This window comes from Panthera leo, chromosome F2, assembly GCF_018350215.1.
Source record: "Panthera leo isolate Ple1 chromosome F2, P.leo_Ple1_pat1.1, whole genome shotgun sequence".
Taxonomy (NCBI): domain Eukaryota; kingdom Metazoa; phylum Chordata; class Mammalia; order Carnivora; family Felidae; genus Panthera; species Panthera leo.
Genome location: NC_056695.1, coordinates 74395044 through 74410593, shown reverse-complemented (window position 1 = coordinate 74410593; position 15550 = coordinate 74395044). Strand labels below are relative to the sequence as shown.

General features: G+C 56.4%; 1 protein-coding gene across 1 annotated transcript in view; it reads left to right on the top strand.

Annotated features, from left to right (window-relative positions):
* NDRG1 (N-myc downstream regulated 1) overlaps window positions 1-15550 on the top strand; it is a 52543-nt gene that overhangs the window by 24265 nt on the left and 12728 nt on the right. The window contains exons 4-9 of the mRNA XM_042924405.1: window positions 4014-4119; window positions 5930-6050; window positions 8714-8776; window positions 9556-9616; window positions 10887-10973; window positions 13150-13206. Of these exons, the coding sequence (XP_042780339.1) occupies window positions 4014-4119; window positions 5930-6050; window positions 8714-8776; window positions 9556-9616; window positions 10887-10973; window positions 13150-13206 (495 nt within the window). The remainder of the gene's footprint in view (window positions 1-4013; window positions 4120-5929; window positions 6051-8713; window positions 8777-9555; window positions 9617-10886; window positions 10974-13149; window positions 13207-15550) is intronic.

Below are 15550 nucleotides of genomic sequence, written 5' to 3'. Positions count from 1 at the left end.
AATTTCTTCATCTGTGAAATGGGATAGATAGGCATAGCTGGGGGCGTGGAGGCTGGGCTCCCTGCCTGCCTCTTGGCGGGCACTTGGCAGATGTTGCCCCTCAACGTGGGCTCACCCAGACCCAGGGGACGGTGCCGCGCCTACGCATCTGCACCGCGTCCCTTCCGCTTTCGGAGACCGGATGGGTCGTGCTTCCAAATAAGGCTGGCCATGGCCGAAGCTTCTCCTGCCCGGACCGAGGTTCGGGCTAGGGGTGAGGTGGCGGGGCCACGGCCACGACACTCCCGTGGTTCCTGTTGGGGGCAAAGCATAGGGCTCAGTGGGGCTCATGCAGTCCCGGGAGGTTTTACACCAATCCTGGGAGACGTCACTGCAATCCCGGAGCTTACGAGAGGCTGCTTGCCGAGACTCTCACGGCCAGTTAAGGGGCAGAGTGGAGCCTGGACCCAGAAGAGTCAGGACTTTCTAGAGAAGTTATGTTACTGCGGTCATTTGGTCTCGGGTGTTTCACCAGCGGCCTGATGCACCTGCTCTGCGCTCCGACCGTGTGCCAGGCCTCGGGACAGAACAGTAAGCGGGGCAGAGGCAGCCCCTCCCTTCTTGGACAGATTCAGTTCTGGTTCCATGGCCGTGTAATTTTAAGGCCTCCACAGAGATGAGTCAACTCATCCCCACCCCTGGGTGCTGCCAGGGACATCCCTGATGCAGCCGGCAAGGGGCGTCCCATATCTGCCACCAAGATGGCTTCCAGGCACTGCATTAACAACGTCTGCCACCACGTACGAAGGGTGTCCTTTCCTCCCGGCACTGTGTCTCAGACCACAGGGTGACCTCCTCTCCTGAGAAGCTGGGGTGAGGGGGCCCACTCCTGTCGTACAGATGGCGACCCAGGGCCCAGAGGGGTTGAGGGAGGGCAGAGCTCGGCTGTGAACCCCGATGACCCCAGGCTGGCGGGCGCTGCCTGGCCTGGCCTATTTTTAGAGGGCGCCATGTGGGTCAGCTGGGGAGACAATGGAGAATGTGGCCCTCTCAATGGGCCATTGTTCCCAATCGACTTCAACGCCAGGGCTGGGCCCGGCAGATGATCCGTGGCCCCCACTGGGGCCCAGGCTGTTGCTCCCTCGTCTGTGGATTTTTCCACTGTTTTCCCAGTGTTTATATAGGCGCAAGCCAAGGGTCGGGCACTGAGGGGAAGAGGGAGGGGGCCAGGATGGTGGGCTCCGTGGTCGGGAGACTTCCTCTGTGGCAGGTGATGAGGCAGGATGCTCAGGAGGATCCTTGTGATGGGGCTGGGCCTGGGCGCTGACAGGGAGGGGGGGTCCCCTCCGCGCTGTGCCCTGGGTGGGCCTCACCTGGTGACCGCTCACGCACCCCGGGACGTTCCGTGGTTCTCCCGTCTCACAGACGCGACGGCAGCCTGGGCGCTCCCCCTTGGTTGGTTATCCGGCACCCCACTTGCTTGCTTCGGGGGTCTTCAGGGTGGGGGCTGGAAGCCCCCACATCCCCGCGCTTGGGATGGGGGAGGGAGCGGCTTCTTGCTAAAAGCACGGGTACCGCGCTCCCCGTTCTGGAGGTGGAGCCTGAGAACTGGGGCGTATTTCCTTATTTTTGAGCCAGGTTTCCCAGATCGACAGCCCAGCCGTTGACCTCGAAGGCTGCTGGGGGTGGGGGCTACCCTGCTCCCCTTCCCACCCTGCCCCTCCCCCCTCAGTGGGTTCTACACCCTCTTTCTTACTGTTCCCAGAGCACCATGTCCGCATGTAGCAAGCTCTTGCCACATGTTACCGCAGGCCTGGGGCCCACCCCGCTACCCCAACACTAGCTTGTGAGCTCTTACCGACTCCTCTCTGCACACGCATACAGTAGGTGCATAATAAATGTCTTTGGGTAAAGTCGCCCTGGCTTAAGTGGAGAAGGAGCAGGGGTGGGGTTTGGTCCCCAGCCTGGTAGACTGTGTGTGTGTGGCTACATCACTCTGCCTCAGAGGTGACCCTTCACAGGCCCGAGATCAAGGGGCTGCAGGCACAGTCCCTCCTGCCGTGTCCTGTGGGCTCCCGGCATCCCCCAGGGCTGGCAGGTCCCAGGCCCGTTTCCATTGTGCAGGCAGCTGGGGGAAGGGGCTGCTTGCCCAGATCCACAGGGGTCCTAACTGGGGGGGGTGGGTTCTGGCCTGTTTCTTCTTCTCGCCTGTGAGGGCGGGACACAGACCTCTCCCCCCTGCACTTGGTCAGTGACCGATACGACTCACATCTAGGCTGGCTTCTGGGGGCAGGTTAGACGGCGTCTGGAGTGTTCCCTCTTTGGGAAATGAATGTCAAGTGCTAACCTAACGTGGCCTCCTAAGGAGGGAACATGGTTTGAGTCCTCGCGCCTCTCAGACTGTGAGGGTGTAAGAAGCGTGTGGGGAACACTGGCCTACCGGGTGGGTGGGTCCTGACCGTGACTCTGGGCAGCCGACTTGGCTTCCCTGAGCCAGGGTGGCAGCATCTGCCAGCTCGGGGATGTGCCACCCTCGCAGGGGCCTTGTAGGGATGCAGGGCGTAGAGGGAAATGGCTCAGCGCTACCCCTAGAACGTGGGAGCTCTCAGGGTCCTGTCCCCAGCATGCTGGTGGCCTCCCCCGTGCCCGCACCAGGTAGGAGGAGAGCCAGGAGTTGGGGGTGGGGGCTGGGGGGTGAGGACGCAGGCAGAGAGCGCTTGGAAGGGGAGGTCACGGCTCTCAGACATGAAGAGGGACAGGTCCTTGGAGCCCCTGGGGGACCTTGAGGAAGGTGGGAGCCCAAGACGGGGGTGGGCTGAAGGTGAATCGAAGCAGTGGGTTGAGAAAATTCATGACCGCCACCCTTTGGAGAAGTTTAGTTAAAAACTGGCAGGTGAATTTATGGGCTTGGAATCAAGGCAAGGCGATTATTTTTTTTTTTTTTTTTTTAATTAGGATAGAGGAAAAGTAAACATGTCTTTAGATCTTTAAAAAAAAAAAAAAATTCACAGTACAGTCCTGAGAAATGTGGGGCTGACTGGCTGAGGGAGCCGGCTTGAGGACACAAGCTGGAGCACCGGCCTCGACCAAGGGAAGAGGGACCCCGGCCCTCCAAGAAGGGAGGACAGGACAGAGACGGATATGTCATCGAGGATTCTTGTCGTCAGCTCAAAATGCCTTAAGGGGGCCTGGAAGTTGTTGGCCTGTGGTCCGAAAATCCTAGATGGTGGATGCCATCAGCAGGACCTCCTTTCTGTCTTTTCCATCTCTGGGCTGGCTGTGTGTTCAGGCAGGCCCTTGCCTCATGGGAACAATATGGCTGCTGCAGATCCCCCCACCTCCCAGCACTGCTGGGTCAAGTCTAATCCACTTCCCCAATAGCTGCGGTTGGCTCTGGTTGTCCTGACTCAGCCCTTCTGCCCTCTGTGAACCGGTCCTGTAGCTGGGAGGGGGAATGCATGAATTATAGCCTTGGCCCGTGAAACATGGGCAAGCGTTGTCAACAGACCCACTAGGATGGATGGTGAGACTGGAGTGGATTCCCAAAGGAAATTGGGGGCTGTTCTTGGAAGTAGGGATTGAATTTGGGGCAGCCCCAGGCCATCAAATGCTAGTCACCGTTGTAATGACCCTGTGGGACGGGTGAGACTTGGGGGCAGGTAATCTAGGAAGCTCGTGCTTTGACGACCTCAGTTTCCCAGATGGAGAAACCAAGGTCCTGGGCAGAGAGGGCCTCTGGGGCTGGGGCTGGTGCCTTCCCCAAGTTCTGTGCGGTTAATGGCACAGTCCGAGCCAGGCCTCTCTTCTTCCTCCCGACTGAGTTCTCCTTCCCTCCCTGGTTCTTGGAGTGGTTTCTCTGGTCAGAGAAATGTGCTGCCCAAAGGCCAGGGCCCTCCTCACCAAATGAGAAACGTACTCGGAACTTCCTCAAAACACAGTTGGAAATACGCTGGGCGCCTGCAGTCGGTAGTCACAGCCACACTGATGCTCCAAGTGCCACATCACAGGCCCCTCTGTCTGCCGTCTTCCCTCAGGAGCAGGACATCGAGACTGTGCATGGCTCCATTCACGTCACGCTGTGCGGGACCCCCAAGGGAAACCGGCCCGTCATCCTCACGTACCACGACATTGGCATGAACCGTAAGTTTCCGGGAGTCTCTGTTTCTGATGAGCCAGTTCCCGCTGGGGGTGGACGAATAGGACAGCTCGGAAGGGCTGGTGGCAGGGAGTCTAGCTCTTTCTCTTTTGCTGGCACTTCCCGGAGCTGTTGGGGGAAGGGATCTTGCCACAGACTGGAAGAGTCTGGAATGCACCCCATGAGACGCAGAGTTGTCGGTGTGCCTGGCTGTGCTGGGAACCCGGGCTCTCCCCTGTCCGCGTGTGACAGTGACATCTTTTGAGCAACGTGTACTGTGGTTTTTAGTATTTTCACCGAGTTGTGCAACCATCAACGTACTCCATTTGAGAACATTTTTATCACTCTGAAAAATCTGTACCCTTAATCTAGCGTGCCCCAATCTCCCTTACTCCCCAGCCCCCGGTAGGCCCTAGTCCGCTTTCTGCTTCTAAGGATATGTGTATTCTGGACATTTTCTGTATATGGAATCTTGCAGTATGTGATCTTTTGTGACTGGCTTCTTTCCAAGTTCATCCATGTCGTGGCATGTGTTAGCACTTCCTTCTTTGTGGCTGGATGATATTCCATTGAGTAGAGACGCCCTACTTTGTTTACCCATTCTTCAGCTGATGAACACTTGGCTGGTTTTTCCTTTGTGGCTATTCCAAATAGTGCTACCATGAATGTTTACACTGCATTCTTGAGATTCCCAGGAAGTGTCAGCCTATGTGGGTCCCCCATTTTTCACGGACGCTAAAGGCACAAGATCTACTGCATGTTAAAATCACACAGAATAGAAGTGAATATTTCTGCCGGTGATTCGGAAGGCGTTTACAGCCCTCGGGGCCAGGCATCTCTGTAAACCTGAGTGTTGCAAGCTGTGCAAGTGTGGTGGTGTTATGCCCCTGTTAGAGATGTTCACGGTCATCAGTGAACATCTGATAGGGGAAAAAAAAGACCCTAAAACCTCTGTGGCTAAACGCGATATACATCTATTCCTAACTCCTGTAATAACTCTGGGCGTTCTGTGGGGCATCTTTCGCATGGGGATTCCGGGACCCAGGCTCCTACCAGCTGTGGCACCACCATCCCCTGGGGTCTTAGCGGCTTCTGCATCTGGCAGGTGACGGCAGAGGGAGAAACCTACAGACCGGGCAGCAGGTGTTAACAAGAAACAGTGAGCACTGTGTGCTATTGGCCAGAACCCGGTCACATGGCTGCCTCTCGTTGCAAGGGAGGCTGGGAAATGTAGTCCTGCTGTGTGGCCCAGAAAGAAAATGGCGATGGTTTGGTGACCAGGTGGCCATCTTTGCCTCAGGCCCTCAGCAGTCGGGAGACTCCTCCAAGGCCACGTAAGGAGTGAGGCTGTCCGAGCTTTATCTCCTAAGCTCCTCCTTGTTTGAGAATTGTGTGCCCTGGCCATTATTTCCAGCGTGAGGCTTTAGGAGACCCAGACAGAAAGAGAATAGCAGTGCGGCAGCCCGGTCCCACACTGGGGACATCACAGCCACAACTGATAGGGGAGAAGCAGGACCCGGGATGGGAGTCTCCTCCCAGCACCAGCTGGAGGCTTAAGCTTCAGCCGCCAGCACATACAGCAAAGTTTATTGACCATTTCCACCTCCGTGCCCACTTGCCTTTCATCACCAGAGGGACGGGGTGGGGGGTAGGCGGGGCGGGGGGGGAAGGACGTGAGCTTCTTTCCTGTGTGTTCATCCCCCCCCGCCCCGACGAATGGGGGTGAAACCAGCAAAACGCCTCACGTGCTGCTGAACACCCTAATGTATTCTCTCCTTCCTTCTTCCTCATCTCTGTCCCCTGCCTGTTCTGCAGACAAAACGTGTTACAACCCCCTTTTCAACTCCGAGGACATGCAGGAGATCACACAGCACTTCGCTGTGTGCCACGTGGATGCCCCTGGCCAGCAGGACGGCGCTGCCTCCTTCCCCGTGGGGTAAGACCGGGAGCCTGGCACCCCAGGAGGCGGAGAGGAAGGCCGCGCAGGTGGATGGGGGGGCGGGCGTTAGACTGGGTTTTCCATTTGTTTTACTGCAGAAAAAAAAAGAAAAGAAAGGAAAAGAAAAAAAAAATATATATATATATAAATATATATATATATAAACCTAAAACATACCATTTTCACCATTTTTGCGTGTGCAGTTCAGTTGCATTAAGTGCATCGGGCATTTGCACTGATGGGCACTTATCCCCACCGTCCCTCTCCAGGCCTTGTCACCATCCCAAACCGAAACTCCGTCCCTCTGAAACACTAACCCCTCATTCCCCGCCACCACCCGCCCCTCCGCTTTCACCCACCCAGGTAGCTAGTTTGTTAATAGGTGGGCATGAATGACCTGGGCAGGACTGAGTGGGAGAGGACCTTGACGAGCAAAAATAGTTAGGAGAGAGTTCTAGAAAGGTTGGAAGAAAAAGAGAGGGGATGATAGGAGATTATATTGATGAAGTCCTTCCTGTGGTCCAGGCTTCATTTTTATACGCACGTGTCACTTGCACTCAATCCTTACGGCTCCGTGGCTGGTGTTGTTAACTCCGGTTCCTGGGTGAAGAAACTGAAGGGTGGAAGGGCTAAACATTGCTCAAGGTCACCCAGCTAGTTTCACTGGGGGAGTCAGAGAGTCTGCTGACTCCAAGGATCGCCTTCTCGTTAGAACGTCACGTTCCCGTGTCCGAGGTGTTTATACCGCCTGCTCTCCCCAGCGTGCAGCCAGCGGACAGGCTGACGGGTGCCCAGGACAGTTAGTGTCACCGGTGGGAGGCAGACGTCTCAGAGGCACCTCCGTGCAATGCTGTCATTAAGCCAGGATGGGAGCGGGTTCTTGGATTTCACGTCTCCCAGAAGGGACCTTCCTGGCATTCACAAATAGATTTCCTTATTGGTGTTCAGAATTATCCTTCATAATCAGCCTTTATCAGAGTAGGCATACACGGGGCCAGGACCCAAAATTAAAAGCTTTCTAATAGAGTGGGACGCCGTTACCGGTTAACTAACAGATGGAACCAGAGATCTGTCAGGAAATCCATTTTTATTCGGGGCCACGGTGTGGAAGACTTGAGGTAACCTGGTGGCTCTTAGCTCTCCACGGGGAGATTTAAAAACTATTCTAAGATTGGGGCCTCACCCCCTGGAATTTTCATGAAGCTGACCTGGAGGCCAAGCTGCAGTGTATTTGTCCCTCTCCCCGCGCCCCCCACTAGCAGGTGATTTCAGTGCGTGGCTGGTGGGAACTCGGCCTGAATGGGCCCTGGCTTCTTCCCGCCACCTGGAGTCGGGGGTCTCCTAACACGGGGTGCCGTGTGCACCTGCTCTGACGGCAGCCGAGGCCTTGGTGAAAGGGAGGATTCTTCGAGTTCTTCCGGGGAAGACGAGAAAGGGAATGAGAATGTGCAAGAACTCTGGCTGAGGTTGTGGGCCCTTGGTGAGGCAGAGGTCTCCGGCCTCCTTTCTGGAGATTCCAGGGAGGTGAGCGCACGGTGGCTTGTGAAGAAGCAGAGGGAACAGCAGGTGCGAAGGCCAGGAAGAGAGCGGGCCCCGAGGTGCCGCCAGAGACACCGGGGGACAGGGTTGTTCTTGGACGAGAGGGAGGAACCAGCCTGGGAAGTGGCTCCTTATAGTCCCGGGGTCTGACGACTGGTATCCCCACTGGAGAGGTGGGCACAGTGGGAACAAGAAACCCCTCGTGGGCCCAGCTGAGGAGTTGGAGAACAACAGGAGACTGTTGTTCCCTGCGTTCCGCGATGGGAAACCTCCGCCTTAATGCGCGGACTCGGGACAGCCTGCAGACTCCGTAGTCTCCAGCGTGGGTCTGTCCTCACCACTCCCGCCTTCTCCATCCCTGCGGTCGTGATCCAGTTTTGACAGAGGGGAGCCTCCCCCCCCCGCCACCCAGCCCTCTGTTGACAGGAGCTGTGGGCCCAGAAGATGTGTGAATTGAATTGAAGCATCCCAGTGCCTTAAAATCTCCCTGGCTTATCCATTTCCCAAAGCCCCCGGGTCCAGCTCATCAGCGTGGCCCACTTCTCTGCAGTCTCTCCAGGCTCCTTGCGGAGCATCTCTGGGGGACACGGGCGAGAGGGGAAGGACTTCCCCGTGGCCCGGAATGTCCTACAGGCGAGCTGCCGGGAGGCCTCCTTTTGGGAGGTGAGCACAGGAGTCTTGAAACCCCAGAGCCCACGTGGGATGCCATGCCAAGTGCCCAGCAGGGAAACCAAGTCACTTACCCCAGCTTCAGTGATGTTTCCAATCTGTGCGCTGGGGCAAATCATGGCAACCTCACAGAGCCGTTATTGTGAAGGATTAAATGGGCTTCTAAGGCTCCTCAAATGCTTGGTGCGGAGCAAGGAAGCAATCGATCAAGGGTCAGTTTACAAAACGGGGAGGATTGGGATGGGGTGTGGCCTTGCACGGGGCAGGGGGTGTGCAGGCAGGTGCACGTCGCTCACTGCTGGGAAGGAGGGCTGCGGGGGGCCGGGCAGGGGGCCTGGGCGCTCGGGCCAGGGTGTGCGTGGGCCCTGCCCTTCTGGCGTGTCCCTGTTCGAGTGATTCATTTCCCCTGGGGTCTGGCTCTCGCTAATGGCCTCTGTATGGCTTCTCCCAAGGTACATGTACCCCTCCATGGACCAGCTGGCTGAAATGCTTCCTGGAGTCCTCCACCAGTTTGGGTAAGAGTGACAGATCTGCTCCCCCACCAGCCTGCCTTCTCGCTTGTGTCTGTCCCTTGGCTTGACCTGGCCTGGCCACTGAAATGGCAGATTTAAAGGTCAGGAAAGGAATTAGACCTCACACTTGGTGAAACTGTTTTCAGACAGTCTCTCTAGTCTGTCTCTCGCCGGCTGGGCTTTTCTCCTTGAGCCAACACGTCACCTGCAGACAGCCACCCTGCCCATCCTTTCCGTGCCCCTTCCTCTTTCGCCGTTTTCTCCTACCGACGGAATGTTCTGGAATAGGGTTGCGACAGCCCTCGGTTTCTCCCTCCAGGCTCTGTTTCTCCAGAGCTCTTTCCCTTTTAGTTGGGCCTTCTGTGTGAAGATAATACCTCCGAGTTCTTGCCCGATTTAATTCCATTCCGAGTTTTAGAATGTAAAATAGAGCTCCAGAGCGGGAAGAAAGCAGTGCCATAACGGGCCCTCCCATAAATGTCAGACGGTCTCTCCGCGCTCGGGCCGCAGTCGGGGGAGAAGCGAGCAGGAGGGCCGAGTCTCTCCGAGGTCATGGTCTTCGTCAAGCCGTAGCACTTGACGTGTTCGGGTCCTCCAGTCACATCACGGCAGCGTGTCCCCACTCTGTCCGGCTCTCCAGCCACGCTCGTGATGCCCCCCGGGACAGATGCTGGGGGCGGCGGGGTTCCTCGGGGACCAGGAGCGGGGCAGGTGTTAAGAGGGTCGTTAGGGCTCCCCTCGCTCATTCCTTCTGCGACGTGAATTTTCACTTCTGCTTCCAGGCTGAAAAGCATTATCGGCATGGGAACCGGAGCAGGGGCCTACATCCTCACGCGATTCGCCGTGAGTTCTTGGGCATCTTTGAAAACATGGCATTTTAAAGAAAATTAAGTCAGGATGGAGGAAGACAATTGGAAAAGCGTCACAAAGCCCAGAACGAGGAAAGAAATGACCCGTGATTTCATTTCCGAAGGGAGATTCACAGTTCACAGTGTGGTTTGTGGTCCAGAGTCGTGTGTGTGTGTGTGTGTGTGTGTGTGTGTGTGTGTGTGTGTGGACTCACGCACGTACTTAAAGCTTTCCTTTTTCTTTTTCTGTAATTTTTTCAATGTTTATTTATTTTTTGAGAGAGAGAGAGAGAGGCAGAGCGTGAGCAGTGGAAGGGCAGAGGGAGAGGGAGACCCAGAATCCGAAACAGGCTCCAGGCCCCGAGCTGTCAGCACAGAGCCTGACGCGGGGCTCGAACTCACGGACTGTGAGATCATGACCCGAGCCGACGTCGGACGCCCAACCGACTGAGCCACCCAGGCGCCCCTAAAGCTTTTCTTTAATGCTCCTCAAACGTGCTCTTTCATCACTGGTTTCGCTCACCTAGCAGTGGCTTGTGGGCAGGTCCTCACGTCACCACGTGGTCTCCTATGCTACCTCGGTGATACCCCCAAGGCTTTTGGGTCCTGGCTGATTCTGTATTAGAATCAGAGACACATGGCGTTCACGGGACCGTGGGCCCAAGCCAGGTGCTGCTGAATGTCACGTACCCTTGCCAAACACTCGTTTGGAAACGCAGCCACGCTCGTTTATGCGACCGTGAGTTTTCCGACCGCCCATTATTTGCTGGGCTTTGTCAGCGGTTAGAGACGCTGGTGTGGATAGAACGTGGCCTGACCGTCTAGGCTCTGAGCAGACCAAGGAAGGTCTGTATTCTACGTTAAATGGATGTATCTCCCAGGAGCGGTCACTAAAGAGCGGCTACCTGCCCTGCCTCACTGGGAGGCTGGAGGTCTGATACACCCCCCTGAAGGCTGGGGAAGAGGAAGTGCGGGCAGAGGCGCCTTGCCCGAGGCAGGTTTGCCAAACACGCACTCTTGTGCTTCCTGCTTCCTCCCCCCAGGCTTTCAGGGGCTCGGTCCTGTGTCGGCTGAGCTGGGGCCTCGGTTTTGCAAGGTGGGGGGGAGGGGTGTGGGATTTGAAGTCTCTTGAGAGCAGCAGCCGGCTCTGGTGGCCCCCACCAGGGCCCTTTCCTGGTATTTTCTCAACCTTTGGTTCGACCTTGAGAAGTTCGCGGTGGCTGAGATTTCTGGGCTGCCGCTCACCTTGTGTCTTGAATTAACAGTTGAACAACCCGGAGATGGTGGAGGGCCTCGTCCTCATCAACGTGAACCCTTGTGCCGAAGGCTGGATGGACTGGGCCGCGTCCAAGGTGAGGCTGGGGGCCAGGGCCAGGCAGGTGGAACAGTGTGCCCTCCGAGACCTCTCCTGGCCTGTGCGCCCCGCCCCTCCCCTTTGCTTTGCTTGGAACAACAAACGTGACCTGGGCTGTTTGCCCTTCCGAAGATGTTGGTAGGACGCTGCGGTCTAGACCAGACATGCCACGGGGACGTGAGCGCTCGAGCCAGCTTAGATCAGCGTAGCTTAGGTTAAGAGGTATTTGCTGAGGACCTAACACGTACTGGACTTTGCTCAAGACACGGGAAACAAAAAGATGAACAAGGCAAAGGCCTCTGATCTCGGGAACCCACCCACTGTCGATGGAAAAGAGGGTGCATTTGGTACCAACCCCTGCCACTTAGCTTGATGACCGCGAGAATCAGCTACTGTGCGCGGAGTCCTTGCCAGGGGCCGTTTGCACTCTCTGTCGCTGCACGTGCGTGACCTCATTGAATCCACACGGCGACTCCAGGAGGTGGGATTGTCATAAATGACGTGTTATAGAAGAGGAAACTGAGGCTCAGAGTGGTTACGGTTAGTGGTGCCCAGAGGCCCGCAAAGCTAGGCAGCGGGAGAACTGGGGCTGAATGCGGATCCCTCGTACTCCGTGGTCCTTGGGCCTCACCTCGTGCCTCCCGGTCTCATCCAGCAGGTGTTTGAATGGCACCTTGACCCCAGCGCTGCAGGTCTGGGAATACAGAGGGGCCGGACACAGGCCTGCCTGGGGGAGAAGGGACCCACGCTGTCTCGGGAAGTTCTGCTCTGGCCGGTGTCCTAGGGCTCCTTGTTTATCTTTTAAAAACGATTATTGTGTTTTCTTCGTAAAGGCGCCAGCATTTGCCAAGGAGAGGGGGGAAATTGTTCCAATTGAAACAGGACAAAACCTCTCAGGCCGGGGTGATCCTGGCTTCTCACTTTGGAAGTGTGTTTTTGCCAAGTTCTGGGTGGCTGTCGCGGACAGAGCTTTGAAGGGGTTGTGCCCCTCCCCCCTGCCTCCCACCCCTGTCTTGGCCGCCCTGTTATTGCCGCTCTTCCTGGAACGTTCTGCCGGAACGCAGGAGCCCGTCCCTCCCGTCTGCGTGATATGCGGGAGTGGAGCACACTCCCTGTTTTTTATTTTATTTTCCAAGAAAGGAAGTGATGTTCCAGTCAGCCAGTTTGGCTCCTCTTGTAAGTGCTCTGAGCCAGACGTGGAGGGCCGGGGACATTGACCGTTGGCTAAAGTGCGGCCTGAGGAATGTCTGTGTGGCTTTAGTATCTGTACCGTATCCTTCCTTTCCAACCCCAAGAGAAAAAAAGACCTGTATCCAGAGTCCACTATGGGTCAGGCGCTGACGTCAGATCCTGTGACATGCGTACTGGCCTCATGCTGTCCTCACCTTGGCCTTGTGACTTTGAAGCCCCCGGCCACCTCGGCTTGTAGGTGAGAGGCCTGAGGCTCAGAGGCTCTGCAACCTGTCCAGGACCACACAGCTGGGATCCAACAAGACCTCCGATCTAGAGAACCCCCAGGTCTAGAACTTCTCTATCCTGCCAGTCCCTGCCTGCCTGACACGGAAGTTGGTCAGCATACATTTATGGAGCTCCTGCTGTATGCCTCCGCATTTATGAAGCCCCTGCTGTATGCCTATCACTTATGGAGCTCCTGCTGTGTACCTAGCATTTTGTTGGGGAGAGGCAGAGAGGGGAGAGTTGGCAGTGTCTTTAGTAACCTCAGGATATCCAAAGAGAGGATACTGGCTCGAGGGGGGAAAATGTAGAGGATGATACAGGAAGGCTAGTTCAAGGTAAGCAGGTCCCCTGGGGTCTAGACTGGCAGAGTTCAGTGTGTGTTTTGAAGAAATGGATAGGGGCCCCTCGTTGTGAGGACTTAGTGTGCTATGGCCCAAGCTAGGAGAAGGTTGGCTCTCTGTTCAGCACGTGTCTGCCCTGCATGGGCCCCTGAGAATAAGCGATCGACAGAGACCCAGGCCCTGCCTTCCGGAGCCCCCGGGTCCAGTCCACAACTGGGACTGGAACCACATTCCCCCAAGGGGGCCGTCCTCAGCCCTGAGTGCCGGGGAGCCCAGGACTTCCAGTCTGCCCCCGCGGGCAGGGAGGCTTTGCTGACCTAGTCTCACTACCTCAAATGCCTGCTTTCTAGTGACACCTGTCTTTGCCCTCCCCAGATCTCCGGATGGACCCAAGCCCTCCCAGACATGGTGGTGTCCCACCTCTTCGGGAAGGTGAGTAGTGTGGACCAGCATTCTGTCATCCACGCTGAGCGAGCGCGTGCTGCCCGTGCGTAGGGCCCAGAGACGAGCAGGACACAAGCCCCCTGGGGATGCCTACCACGCACATAGCTGACGGGATCGGTTTACAGTCAGGTGTATCGCTCACCTTTGTTTTTTTTTTTTTCAAGTTTATTTTTATTTTGTTTTGAGAGACAGAGCGAGTGGGTGAACAGGGAGGGGAAGAGAGGGGGAGAGAGAGAGAGAGAGAGAGAATGAATCCCAAGCGGTCTCGTGCGGTCCGCGCAGAGCCCGATGCGGGGCTCGAACTCACGAACCATGAGAGCAGGACCTGAGTTGAGATCAAGAGTCGGGCGCTTAACCGACTGAGCCACCCAGGCGCCCCCGTATCGCTCGCTCTCTTTTTAACGTAAGGCTGTTTTAACTAGCCTGATTGGACTATAGTAAACTGCACGTTTTGGGAATACAGAATTGAGTAGATGTTGCCGCGCGTCTACACCCGGACAACCACATTGCAACTGGGGTAGCGGACGTCCCCATCACCAGAGTCCCCTCGTGCCTCTTGCTAATCCTTCTTTCCCTGCCCGTCAGACAGCCTCTGCTCTGCTTTCTGTCACTAGAGAGGAGTTCGCATTCCCCAGGTTTTTATATAGAAGTGGGTGGCATCATGAAGTATGGAGTCTTCCTTGAAAAGAACAGCAAACAGAACCCAAAAAACAACTGTGGCTTCTCTCGCCGCACGGTTATTTTGACCTTCATCTCTGTCGTTGGGTTTATCAGTAGTTCCCTCCTTTTTAGCGCTGGCTGCCCATTCTGTGTGTGGGTGTCCTACGATTTGCCCTTCCGTCCACCTGTCGATGGGCATTCGGGTTATTGCCGGTCTGGGGCTATTACAGATACGACCTGTAACAGACACACCCATGGAGTTTGCCGTGTGCCCCGCTCGGTCCTAAGGACTTTTCAAGTATTAACCCATGGAGTCCACTCAAGAGCTCCGTGAGCCATGTGAAAAGTACTAATTCGATTCCCACTTTATGGATGAGGAAACTGAGACCAGAGAGGTTGACTGACTCGTGTGAGGTTGCACAGCCAGGGAGAAGTGGGGCTGGGATCAGAGGCTAGGTGTCTTGCTCCTGTATCCAGAGCAGGGCACTGACCGTCTGTGCTTCCACTCATGGGCTGTTCTGCGGTCACCCCAGGCAGGCCCCTGTCCCTGTCTGGCCAGCCGGCATGGCCCCCGACTCTGGCCGGCAGCCCCAGGAGAGGCTGTGCGGGGGTCCTGACGCAGGCCCAGACACCGAGAAGCCCCTCGGTTGCCCAGCTCAAGGGTGGCTTGCCCTGTTTACCGTGTGGCCCACTCAGCACTGTCTGTTCCCGAGCGGGGGAGTGACCTTCTGAGATGTGACCGGCTGCTCTCCTCTGGGGCTGGCCAGGTGCATCCACTGGGCTCCTTCTTCCATTATTTCCTGGGCCTGCTGTAACAGGCCCCCCCCCCCCCCCCCCCCCCAAACCGGGAGGCTTGCAACAACAGGAACTTAACTGTGTCGCAGTTCCGGAAGCCAGCACTCTGAAAGGGGGTGTCGCCGGGCCACACTCCCTCCAGTGGCCCTGGAGGGAGAGTCCTCCCTTGCTTCCTCCAGCTTCCGGTAGCTTCAGAATCCCTCCAGGCTCTGCCTCCGTCTTCGATGACCTCTCCGTGTCTGTCTCCAATCTCCCTCTGCCTTTGTCTTAGAAGGACCCTTGTCATTAGATTTAGGACCCGCTGGGATAATCTAGAATGACCTCACCTCAGGATCCTTCACTTAATGATATCTACAGAGACCTTTTTCCCGAAGAAGGTAGGCTTCACACTTCCCCGGGGTCTCGACGGGGACATAGCCTTCGTGGCCCCCCTGCAGCCCTCGGTGGCCTTCTTCCCTCTTCCGTGCTGCATTCGGTTTGTGATACATTTTCTTCACCCTGAGTGTATAATCTGAACCTGGTAGGAATATGGAAACAAACAGAGCCAGCTTCTGAGTTTCCTTGCGGGAGAGGGCATCAGGTACAGAGGGAGAGCCTGGCCTGATTGTACCCCACGCGATGTGAGGCATCTGTCGATGCTCCCAACTTGCCGCGGTTGTGTTTTGACCTGAAAGCCCAGCACAGCTAATTCTTCAGACCGTACAGTTCCCGATTTTCTTTTGCGTAGGCTCTTGGCCTCTTTGCTGCTTCAGTGATGAGGGGCTGTTTAGACAATAGCTCGGGCTTGACGTGGGGCCCCCTCCGCTCCCTCCCTGCCCTGCTCTGGTCGCCACTGATCACATCAGGCTGCTTTGTGAAACCTTCAGCATCCGCTGTC